Below are 13682 nucleotides of genomic sequence, written 5' to 3'. Positions count from 1 at the left end.
CGGGCTTTTGTTTTCATAAAACCAGATAATAAAGGTCGTGGGCCTAAACATGTTAAATGACAATAAGAATAAAAAAAAGCGTAGGAGCATAAACTAATAAAAACAAACAAACGTTAACAGAGAAAATTAAAGGACACGACTAGGCTTGTAAATGAACTGAATGTTCAGTGAACTGTTCGGTAGGAAGTTCGTTGATGTTCGTTCATTTAATAAACGAACAAACATAAACACATGTTTAGTTCGTTCATTTATGTTCGTGAGGTTCGTTATGTTCATTCATTTATGTTTGTGCGTGTTCGTTTACATATTATTAGAAAATAATTAAATATTATTTGTATTTTACAAATTATATCACCCTAATATGTTTTATATTTGCTCGTTTGTTTTCATGTAAGTGTGCTCATTTATGTTTATTGCTAATGAACTGTTTAGACTTTAAATGAACAAACACAAACAAAAACGAACACATTCATTTGTTTAGCAAACGAGCATGAACATAAATAGTTATCCGATTAAGTGTTCGTGTTCGTTCAGTCCGTTTGCAGGCTTAGAAATTATCTATGTTAATGTTTATTCTTTCGTCTAAAGTAACAAAGATTTTTGTAAATGTAAATAAACGAGTACTAGACGGGTGCTTGTGCCATGTAGCGGGAAACGTAGACCTTGGTAATCACGTGATAAGTTTATGGGTGTTCATTGTTCGGTTTGAAACCGTAAAATCATTCAAACCAGTCTTCGGTTTGATTTCATAGTTAATTTTTTTTCCTTTAACTTTCGGCCGATTGTTTTCAATTTTTTCAAAGGTTACGTTTTGGTTTTCGATGACAAAAAACCGTTACCACCGGTTAGGCCCACGGCTATATTTAAAACCATCAAAACCAGATCACAAACAACCATGCGAACGTAAAATGTTATTTTTTAACTGAAAAAAACTATCAATATCATACTCAAATTAAAGTAAAAATATGCTCGTTTTTATAGTGTAATTTAAAAAAAAATATATTAAAGTATGAAAAGGTTATTAACATTTAAAATTCATGGGGGTAATTGGATTTAAAGTGAAAATTAAAATAAGATATAGGTAAAAGATTAAGGGTTATTGTTGTAAATATTCTTTAAATTTACAAATGCTAATTATAATTGAGGGGGCAATATTGTAACTATATTAAATAAAATTGAATAACATGTATGTTTGGCAATGAGCTTTTAAGAGTTTTAGGGGCTTTAAGCTTTTAAGAAAAAACTTATACTCAATTAAAAGTCTTGTTTGGTTGGAGAAACTTTAAGCTTTTAGATCATGAAAAAAAAGCTTAAAGCTTATACTAGTAGCGTTTAGAAAAAGTTACAAGCTTTTAGTATTTTAATTAGTTAAATAATCTTCTGAAATAAGTACATTTAATATTATTCTTTTTAGTTATGCCCATTTTGGTCATTTTATACCTTTTATTAAAAGCCTCATTTACTCTGCCAAATATTTAAATATATCTAAAAAGCTACAGCTACCAGCTTCAAGCCACTAGCCACCAGCTTCCAGCTATAGCTACAAGATAGTTTTGCCAAACATACCCGTAGAGTTTTAATGTGAACAATGACTCTTTTGCCTCCATTCAAGTTTATATCATGTGTAATTTGTTTGTAAATCTCTTAATGTGTGACGTCTTAATTTATCATCCTTTCCTGTATTATTAATGAATGTGGCAATTTCACATTCATTCTTAGCCTAATCTCTCTTCTCATTAATCTTACATATCCATGGGTTATGGAGAAAACCATTTTGGCAAATGGTTTATAATTTCCTTTCTAATTCTCTAATCTCTCATTTCATTCATCCTAGCTATCCATGGATCATGGGTCAAAATAATTTTGACACATGGGTTATAATTTCCTTTCTAATTCTCTATTTTTTCATCTTATTTATCCTCCATATCCATGGGTCATGAGTCAAAACAATTTTGACAAATGGGTCATCTCATTCATCATAGTTATCCATAGGTATTGTGCCAAAACAATTTTGACAAATGTTGTATATAAAGAGAGTTTTTTTGAATTTGTAAATTTGAGATTCTAGACTTCTTATTTTTTGTATTATATATTTTATTTTTATCTTAATTTTGTTTATTTCTTTCAAATAACAGACCTTATTTTTTTTATTATTTAACACATCCCGTATACTACACGGGTTCAAAAGCTAGTATAATATAACATATAGTATAGATAATGAATCTTCCTTTCATTTGTCTGATATGCATTATGGTTTGTTTGTCTGACATATAATTTATTATTATTATTATTTAGGATAATGACTTTCTTGTGTATTCGATCATCGTATTTTTTAATTTAGAGAGTTCTGTTGTCCTAATTTGTTCAGACTATTTTGTCTTAACCGGATCCACGCTGGCTTTAAAGTTTGGCTTGGACGTCCGGGAAACCATACCGGCGGCTGCTACTTGACAGCCACGTTATGCCATCACAAAAACAAAATTCTCTTGCGTAACACATGGTGAGACCAAAAACCGGGTGAGCTTAGAATTCGAACTGACAACCTCGCAAAGCTTAACTTAAATTTTTCATTGCCAATATCCACCCAATGTGTCACTTGAATCTCTATTGAAAAACCCAAACCTTCCGCCTCTTTTAAACCCACCCATGTTAGGTATTTATTGGACGCTTAATCATATTGAATTGAGTAACAGTAATTCACGCGACATAATTTAATACCATTATGGTGATTAATCAGCAGTTATGGGATTTTTATTTCGGACCCACTAGAACAAGGTAGAAAAAAATTGCAATTTCAACGAAAATAACCTTTAGAAATGAAAATTTTGTATTATGTCACTGATATACATGTAAGAACATGCTATTATATTATTATTATTTTGAATATTAATTTTGAAAATTCTTATCCCTCACAGAACAACTGTTCATTGAAAATGCTGCTTTAATTTGTTGTACCCATAATTATGCATGGTTAGATGATGATGATGATGATAATACTATTGAGGTTATAGATTACTAGATTAAGTTACAACTTCCTCATTCACTTGCAGAAACTAATATGTAATTTTATGATATCATTTGGATCTTTATCCAGTCAATTCTCCATTACACTTTTTGGTTATTATACATAAACTTTCTGCATTAATCATGTCAACCGTACTTGAAGTCAATGTTTGTTAATTTGGTATAAAATGCAGAGTAACCTTAAGACCTTGCTAATTTGAATCTGATCGAATACCAGAATGTTGAGGCAAGTCTACTTTCTCAAGATTTGAATATTTACATTATTCTCATTTTTTCCAATAGTTATCATATGATTTGAGGAATTTGCACATCCAATGTAAATGCCATTTTCAACTTTGATTGATATGTAACTTACCATGAATTGTAGACATAATTATGATACTTAGGGTGTGTTTGGGATTGCTTATTTAAGAGAAAAAAGACTTCTTGTTAAAAGGACTTATTAACTTATGAATATTTTAAAAGAAGTTTTTGAAAAAATGTTTGGATTAGCTTATGTGTTAGGGAAAACCAAAATGACTAAAAAGGACACTCTTTTTTAAAAGGAGTGTAATGGGTTTGAGGGTTAGAGGGGTGTAATAGGTAAATCAAACCCATTAAGTTAATAAGTTATAAATTCCTAACTTTTCAAGACCCCTTTATTTTGCCATTTCCATAAGTTAAAATCCATAAGGCCTTATGGTTTGCCAAACACCTTATTAACTTTTCAAAAAGTTTATAAGTTATAAGCTGATGAAAATAAGGAATCCCAAACACCCCCTTGTTAAAAAGATAATAACTCATCATTGTAGCAAATAAGCGGGTGGGATCTAGGTGTGTCATCTGATGTTCGGGTCGGATCATGCCACAGTAAGTATTTTATTTCTGCCGTGAATGATTTCTAATCCGTTTTCTGCTCTGATTTCTTGGTACGGCTCTTTAACTTTCATAATGGTGATGGTCATTTGGTTGGATGTTTCCGGTTGCAAATCTACGGTTGCCATTGGTCGGTAGGTCTTTCTTTTATTCTTATTGTTTTGTCATTTGAATATCGTGCGCGTCAAGCTTTTCTAAAATGCATTTGTCTGTTGCTCATTTTATTAGTTGATTGTTTCGTCATTTGGATATTGTGCATGCCAACTGTTTGCTTAAATGCATTTGTTTGTTACTTATTTGTAACATCATGTTCCCTTTTGTTACTTAGGTCTTCTGTTGAAAATGTGTCGTTGTTGTTTATCTAATGCAATTGTAATTTGTTAACTCACGACTTAGTGATGTAAAAATCACAAATTCAATTTGCAGCTTAAGAGTTGTCTTAATAGGTTCAAACAGGTAAATTGGAACTCTCACCCGTTATAAATGAGATTGATTTGGTTAGTGATCGGAATTTCGACTTGATCAAGTTCAATTGAATCTGCATCAAAGAATCCACTCAACACACGAGTTCAGCAAAACGTTTCACTGTTACTTTTTTAGTGGTTTTACACCCCCCGCCGCAACACGGGGGGCTCAGTAGTAGTTATTATTATTTTGAACGGCTCTATAATTTACTCCTATAAACAATCTACACCTTCATAGGATTTGAACTCTCGATCTCAAAGATAAAGAAGAAACACCATACCAATAGAATATCCCTGGAGACAACAGGAGCTGATTAATAGTAAATGGTTTCAAATGAAGAACTATAAAACGTTTATAACAGATGATATAAAATTGAAACTTAAAATGTGATAATTAATATAAGATATAACGAGTTTCAAAATATGTTGTTGTTGGAACCGATCACCGAGTCATTCCATTAGGAACCATGGGCACAACCTCTACTCCATCTTTCTTCTCTCCGGCATCTCCTTGACATGATCAACTTTCAAAAAACCATCAAAATCATATAACGTATAATATATAGAAGAAATTATTACACAAGTATATCTACTCATGTGATAATGATATTAAATTTACCAGCTACACTACGATGTTGAAGTTCACGGTACTCTTGACATAACGCACATCTCTCGCAACAAAAATGAGCCAAACAGTCTTGAAAAGCGCTAGCACCCAACATATATTGTTTCCTAAGTTTCGAACGATAAGTTAACGAGTATATCCATCCACACCCCGTAGCATATGTAAAAAATGCATAAATCGTCGCACTAGTAACGCAAGCTGCAATATAATACGATGTCTCACTTATACCTTTTAAAAGTAAAACCCTAAATGAACTGAAATTTAAAAATGCCAATGCATGTTGATTAAGGTAGATAGTAGGTTTGTAACACTTAAAAAAACCGATCTTGTGGTGTGACAATTTGATCTAATATTTGTAAGGTGTAATGGTCTTTATAAATCCCAACTATCATATTTTGGTCATTGTCAGTCTCAACTACCGAGTTGGCTGTCGACTGCTCAATCTTTTAATGTATTTGTTCTCAACAGTCCGCAACTAACAGAAACCTAACGACGTTACTAATAGGTCGCCAGAAAAACTCTTTTGGCCGGAAAAGTCACATTTTTTGTTGGAAAACTTAACCTGAACACCATCACCACCACCACCAACTAACTCACCACCAACCAACCACTAGCACTTGAGCACCACCAACGGATTTCGACGAACGGTTTTAGGGTTCTGACGGCCTCAATTAGTAGGGGCTTTTAATAGAAAAAAAGGTTCCTAAAGGTCCAATCTATGGTTACAAAGACGTTTGGGATAGGAAAAAATGTGAGTTTTTATGCCAAAAACGTTTTCCGGCAGTCTGCAACTAACGACATTAGAATTCTGTTAGTCACGGATCATTGGGAATTTATATATTAAAAGTTGAGATCGTTATCAACTAATTCGTTAGTTGAGATTGGTAAGACCAAAATATGATAATTAGAATTAGTAAAAACCAATACACATGTTTCTAAACAAGTTATCTTTGAATTCTGATTAATTATTAGGGATATCATCCCTTTTAATGATTATATTTTATTTTGGTGGGTTAGTTTCATAACACAAACACCTACACAAAGTGGTGACATGATTTTTATAGGCCTATTAGATGAGACACAAAAACTTTTAAATAAATTGTCATTAAATAATAACTTTAGTACCTTGAATTTATGGGTACCGTGTACGCTTACCTATTTGTGTTTTTGAATTTCGTTTTCGAATGAGTTTTTAAAATCAAAATTTTGTTTTCGATCAGGCTAAACAAACGATCACCTCAAAATTATGGCTTGACAGCCTCAGTTATATATACTTACACGTTTTTCCATCGTCAACTGCTTCTGCAATTCGTCCAAAAGTAACGCAAGGACACCAGCATGTTATGCAACCTTATATACACAATCACAAGAAAAGTATGTAAGAAAGTACATTAATCAATTTAAACACATTTCTTGTTTCTATTTCTTAACGGGCAACATTAAATAACGACTTACAAAGTGGGACATTAGAGCAGCAGTTAGAGAGGCCAGACGACCACTGCGCCTGGGTGTCGAATTCAAGATCCACCGGTGCAGGCAGGTCATCTTCATAGTTAGATGGTGGAGCAGCCAAAAGTTTCTCGTAGGCGTTATGGTTTGTGGAAGACATGGTTATATAATAAGGTTAATCTAGAAAGTAAGCTTGGTTATATATAATCTAGTATTGTTTTTGGTGATTGATTAAGAAGAATCTCTATTTAGTATTTATAGCAACCTTTGGTTATTTAGTAGGAAGGCCCTTTACATTTTTGTGTTCATTTTATCTTACACAACTTTTTCTTTTCCAAGAATTAATTTTTTTTATTTCATCTTTTACTCTATGTCTCAAGTGAGACTAAGTAAGACTATAAACCACAACTATTTTGACACTTGTATTTATATTTCCAAAATTAAGGTAAGTGCTATATTATAATATCTGGCGCATAAATATATACAAATAATCTCAATAATGTAAGTGTTTAATGTTTGGGTTAACCAAATTATCTTCCCTTAAATCTGTTTTTGATTTATTTGGATTGAGTTACTCGATTAGTATGAAACCAAATAAGAATTTAGTTTAATGGTTTAGTATTTGTGTTTATAATCAGGGCTCGGCTGAATTCAAATAAGTATTTATGGCTGAAAGATTTTTACTACCACAATCCAGATAACGTAAAAGAAACTTTGACTATTAGAATACGTTAACGCATATATCAAAGATATATGAACCCGAATTTTAATTACTCGATTAATTTATTACCTCGTTGATATCCGAACCTTTATTCGGGTCGTTGTTTTGATTTAATTATGGAGTTTTTGGTTTAAGATGATATGGTGAAAGATAACAAAGTTTAATAACTAAAAATAGAATAAAAATTAGTAACATTGAATAATTCAATTAATTGGGATTATACATGAATAAAAGCTTATAAGATAAATAAAATAAAATAAGTGACCAAAACTAAATACATTAATTATTTATATGAGGAGGTCTTGGGCTCAAGTGCGTAACAAAAAACATAAAAAATATGAAGTTTTTTTTTTTTTTACCTATGGTGAGTTTTCTTCTGAGGGTGAAATGAAGATGATTGGGTGTACCAGTTGTCTGTCAGTTATTTAAATGACCGTTAAAAAAAAAAACTCGGGTTTCAAAAGTGTTCAAATTAGGTTAAAGAATACAATAATTGACCCTAGACTTTCTATTATGAACTTTATACCCCTTTATGTTTGGTGAAAATGTATTAAAGGATCAGACTTTTGTTATATACTTTGTATCCAAATCAGTCGTTGACATTTTTATCATATTTGTTGGGTCTTCTGCTTGGATGTTTTAGTGACAGTTTTTGTGGCGTTGATTACAATTAAAATGTGTTAATTTATGTTACTTAAAAGCTAAAATCGTAACGATTCATTGATTTCTTGTAATCGACGACGAAAGAGACATTCATTAAAACATGAATTCGAAACATGCAAACGCTAGCGATAAATAAGAGGTGGAAGTTGACTAGCGTAGCTTCAAACCAGACGTATAACCTTTAGTTTAACCATATTATCAAATTAAAATAAAAGTAATGCTTCGTATACCGAGCCGGGTTACAAGGACACCATTCAGTATACGATTCGTATGGTCAGCATATGTCTCGTATGCTGGATTTTCTGATATGACTTTTTCAGATGCTATGCGGATTATACGGAATGTGAAACGGATCGTATAATAACCATACGAATTGCCTAAAAAGTATATGAATCGCATGGTGAATATCTTTTTCAGATTCTATACAAATCATATGGAATGCGGAAACGGCTTGATGGTATAATAAAAATACGAATAGTCTAAAATGTATACGGGCCGTATTCTAACTTTTGTGTGCATATGCTAAACGAGGCGTATAGTATGCTATATGAGGCATAACCATACAGATCGTATACTATACGGCGTGTTATACGATGCATACAAATCATACACTATTCATAGGATTGATATGCCTTATTTACCTCTATAAAACTAATCTTTAATTTCTTTAAAAAAAATTAGAAATACATAAAGATATTCTATAAATCAACATAGAATTTTGTTCACCGATATCAATATGGATTTTATAACTTCAGGTTTTCATAAATTATCGTAATATTTATTTAACATTAATATGTTAAAATTTTCATTTTCTATTTATTTTAAAAGCCATAAATACTAGTGGATTTCTGGCAGAGAATTGATGAAGAAACTATTGACAAAAGTAAGTCCCAGGTAAACTATCGCCGATGTATATGTCGATATATTGTCTGTCAGTGAGACAGTGACATGACATCGGTGATATACGAGTGACATATATATCTTTGTTCGGTTGTAATGGTTTATGTGATAGATACTTAGGTGAATTATCCATAGGTGATCAGTTAGTAATATTGATTATTGGTAGTTGGCACGCTAATGGAGTATTTAGCTACTATCCATGTCCCAACAAACCTTCCCCAATGAATACGAGTGTTCATGGCTTTAGCGCAAATCAAAGAGGGTTTAATCCTTACAAGTGCGAGATAAGGTGGAAGTGTAGTATTTAAAAGATTTTGTTATTAAAAAAATAATTTAAATGATAATATTTTTTTTCAAGAAGTTATATAATAAATAAATTTGGCCAGAACGCTACGAACAATCTAGCTTATGAATGAGGGTCGATTATTCAAAAACTTAAGATTAATGTCATATATAGTTTATTTGATGTGATAATGAAGAAATAATAGTTATTTATTAATTATTCAAGTTTGTTAAACATATGAAGTCAAGTTTCAACTTATTTTTCTCATCGATATCTTATGCTTGTGTAATTGTGTTCTTTGGTTCAAACAAATGAGTCTCATTCGTTTACACTTCACTTCAATTGGTAATGTACATTCAAACAAGATCAACTATTAGTAAAAAGGTGCTTAACTCCTAAAGATTTTAGTTTCATTGATAGATGATTCCTCTCTCTCTTAAAAAAAAAAAAAACTCACTTCAGTTAAAGAAAAACTCTAAAAACCTATTCTTAGTTACATATTTTAATTAAAGTTTGAATCTTATGTTTCATTATTATTGTTAATAAAAAATGTAAAAGTATTTATAACTTTTTCTTTCTCCTAAAAATATATGTAAAATTTAGTAAAAAATGCAAAAAAATAGCCTAAAAAAAACCGATGTTAAATAGGGGTTTCACGAGTTTTTCTCAACTCAAATGAGTTTTCATTATATGCATTGCCTATGTGTTTATATCTATCTATATACATAATTGTCTACATAAAAATCCTATGTGCCGCGATGTGATTGCTCACCACCCCTCTTGGGCCACCAGATTGCTTCATTCATGAATGGTGGCTTCTTATGCGTTTGACCAAAATTTGCGGGTATGGGTCTTATCAAACCCAAATAATCCTTAAACGAGTTATAACATCTCATTCATTTGTAAAACATTTCATCATCAACCAATAATTTTCGCGGGTCATGGGTCTCACCAAACCCGGATAATTCTTAAACGAGTTATAACATCTCAGTTATTTATGAAACCCCTTAATCATCAAACATTAATTTTCACAGGTCATGGTTCTCATCAAACCCAGATGACCCTTAAACGGGTTATAATATCATATTTATTTGTGAAACCCATTTAACATCAAACCTTAATATAATTTCTCTTATCTACATATTCCCTGTCGCCGGTTTATCCTCTTCATCGCCAGTTTACTTATGATTACCACCCACCATCCTCAACCTCCCCTCTCATGCATCAACCACCATTGTAACCTACATTAACCGCTCCTTTTTCATAAGACAGATATTTGTGTTCATGTTTATTTGTTTTATAAAATCAGCATATTCGTGTTCGTTTATGTTCGTTCGTTAAAAATCTAAAAAATCTACACATCTCAATTGAAAGAGCTCTAACGTTAAATAAATATAATTAACGTAACAAACTACTATATACGTATTAAATTAAAACAAAGCTACTTTAAAAAATAAAACAAATCATTACAAAATATAAAAATAGCAAAACGATTAAAAACAAAAACCTAAATAAAATCCTCGTAACACGGGGGGCTAAAACCTAGTGTGTGTGTATGATTAGGTTCATTTGAGAAGTGTTTTTAATGCGAGAAGTCATTACAACCAATCATAATTTTTCTTTTGTTCATATTTTATTTTAATAGAATGGGGCATTTTAGTACAAGTTTTTTTCCCACGTATTTAAAGTAACAAATATTTTGGATAAGTTACACATTTTTTTGTTTTTAATCTAAATAATTTTATATAACTAGTTCTATCTATCATAAATTTTTTTTGACCAGTCTCAACAAATATAACTAATAAACTAATTTTTGTTTTAAATTGTTTGCTTTTTTATTTCTAATTTGTGATTAATTCCTTCGTCATAATTTTTCCAACTTAACCAAATCTACAATTTTCATTTTATACCGAATTCGTAAAACCGCCTACACAGTAAACAATTGATCCTACACACAATAAAATTTACATATACACATTCCGAAATACCGCATACAAATACACTAACACAAGATAAAATTTACACGTACACAATTTGAAATACCACATACACTGTACATATATAAAACTACGATGAAATTTACACATACAAAATTCAAAATATCACCTACATAGTACATATATGAACCTATACATATCACAATGCTAACATGCATATACGAAACTACTTCATGTTATAGCTTACCCATTTGTATTTAACTACACATATTACAATATTAATACACACAAAAAAAAGTTGTACATAAAATTGATAGTATTAAATTAAACTTGTAAAATATTCTCAATGCATAAAAAAATCATGTTTTTTTAATTTTAATTACTATTTAATCAATCTTTTTATGCTTAGGCAAATACGAGATATGTGTTGGTAAACATGAGTTATGTGTTGGTGCAAATAAAAAATAATCAATAATCTGTGTAGGTGAAAATAAGTTATGTGTTGGTGAACACAAGTAACGTGTAGATGAATATAAATTAACTAACAATATGTATAAGTGAACATGAGTTATGTGTAGATTATTATTTTACTTGTGTAGGTGAAATTATTACCATTAATTTACATATACTTTTTTCCTATGTATATAAAATATAATTTAAATGAATCTTATGAAACGGTGAATGTAAAAAACTTGATTATGAAGATATTTTATTAAAATTTTTCTTAGAAGATGTGTTTTATGTAAAAGCATATTTATTTATTCTAAAAATTTGTAACTTTCTAAGAGAATTAATGTGCAGAATAATTTAGGAGTGATTAGGGAATTAATGCTTTGAAACAATTAGGAGGTAGACCAAATTACCCCTTTATTATAAATATGTAGTATATTATTTTTCTCTTAATTACAAGTTTGTCATTATCATTATGTACTATTGATTTGTTTAATCAATTATTGGGATCGAGTTCTCACACTTCTCACTATATATTACTTCTCGAATGAACCATCCCTAATATATATAGGGGAATGATATTTTGAGAACTTGATGAGTTGTAAGAACTTTAAAAACTCAATATGGACCACACAATCATTTAAATGAATATAGAATGTGTGGCTGAATTATCTGATTAAAAAATAAATTAGGAGAGAGAATAAAGATGTGTGATGATTACAATAGTGTAAACGTTAGTTACATCTAAAAATCGACTCGGTGTGCAAAAAATATTGTAATTTTTTTACATACATATAACCTACATATTACATATGTGTAAAAAAAATTCAAAAAAAAAAAATAAATAAAAAATTGTTACGTTGAGTTCTTAAAACTCAAAGTGGTTCTCAAATGAAATTAACAATATATATATATATATAACAAAAACCAGATACGTTATGTATTCTCCTCAGGCCGTCTCCGAAATGTTGAATGTCCAAAAGGAGTACTAGAAAAATGGCCTTACATAGAAAAAAATCTCTCTCAAAATGGCCAAATTATAAGACAAATTATTGGGTTATCTACAAGTTCATTCCTTCATTAGTATGTCTAGACCTGGTAACATATATTATTAGATTGTTTGATGTTTAATGGACTTATTTAGAATTTTACGGCTCTTGTTGGATTCTCATTAGCCAAGTTCTTTTATTCGTCTTAAAAAAATATATTTATGTATATAGATAACTTTTTTTTTTTAATTTCATGCCTTCATCAAAATCGTGTCCTAAACGCCAGCCAGCCTTGTATAAGGTCTCAGACTTCCCTGTCAATCCTGCACTCTTTGGACTCACCTAAAGCCGTTTACCCTTAATTAATTTATTGCAACAAACATAGTTCATGAATCACGTCTTGTTTTTCTAACCAGCAAATTTTCCTGTGGATATTATACAAAAATTGAAGTGTTGCATTATATAACCAATAAACCATTTTATAATATCACCAAATATTGCCCTGGTCATTGTGATCCATTAAATATTATGACAAATATTACACAAGTGAATTATTTTAATGACTACCTACTCCTTCTCAACTGGCCAGAAGTCCAGAACATGGACTATAATATTAAAATAAAAGCTTTGACCATCACAATTGCATAAATCAGTTTGATTTAAATTTATGTTGTGGTAATTACATGGTGATTTGTTTACTAATAGAAGAGCCATGTGGCAGCTTATTTCAAGTGTCAATTTCTACCGGTTTATTTATAAAGAGATTCATTTGGAATTCAAAATAGGTAAAAGATAAAAGCGGATTTTTGTTAATAGTAGATGTTGTAAAATGGGTGCGTTGGGTAACATGTTGATACTGGATTGGGTCCAAACAAGTTTTTTTTTGTGTGCCGAAATGGACTTCTTCAGGTTAAGTTGACCTACAAACACTATTGTTAATTTCATTTAATTTACTATAACAAAAACTATATTTTATATAAGTATACTTTTGTATAAAAAACTAAATATAGATACACCAACACTTACATTCTAAACCTAAAGACATTAGCTAGGCATAAAGGCATATATCTTTCTTCTTAAACATCAACATTAATACATGTATGTATACATACATACAAGTCACAACGAGTTGGGGTCAAATTTGGATCGGGTTAAAACGAGGCAATTTTTTTTTTAAATATCAGCATAAATCGGGTGCTATCAAATATTCAAATGCTTAAATTACTTATCAAAAAGATATTAACATTTTTTTTCTGGTATTGTCATACATTAAATTATGAAATTAAATGCCAGCCAGATTGAACATGCACAATAATATTAAA

The 13682-nt window shown here is 30.5% G+C and overlaps 1 protein-coding gene across 2 annotated transcripts; it reads right to left on the bottom strand.

Moving 5' to 3' along the window:
• Window positions 1–4721: 4721 nt before the first annotated feature.
• Window positions 4722–6613, bottom strand: LOC143625975 (cell number regulator 10-like). 2 transcript variants are annotated; one of them, XM_077096184.1, is made up of 4 exons: window positions 6424–6613; window positions 6247–6318; window positions 4963–5166; window positions 4722–4853 (listed from the first exon to the last, which is right to left on the bottom strand). In XM_077096184.1, exons 1-4 carry the CDS (start codon window positions 6575–6577, stop codon window positions 4786–4788), a joined length of 498 nt encoding a protein of 165 aa, XP_076952299.1. In that variant the 5' UTR covers window positions 6578–6613; the 3' UTR covers window positions 4722–4785. The 2 variants fall into 2 exon arrangements, with proteins under 2 accessions (XP_076952299.1, XP_076952300.1); XM_077096185.1 differs by having other exon boundaries at window positions 4726–4850.
• Window positions 6614–13682: the final 7069 nt, after the last annotated feature.

The sequence above is a fragment of the Bidens hawaiensis genome, unplaced genomic scaffold (assembly GCF_021521415.1).
Source record: "Bidens hawaiensis isolate Kalapana, Puna unplaced genomic scaffold, B.hawaiensis_p1.1 tig00004282_1, whole genome shotgun sequence".
NCBI classification, from domain to species: domain Eukaryota; kingdom Viridiplantae; phylum Streptophyta; class Magnoliopsida; order Asterales; family Asteraceae; genus Bidens; species Bidens hawaiensis.
This window is presented reverse-complemented; position numbering and strand designations above follow the sequence as displayed.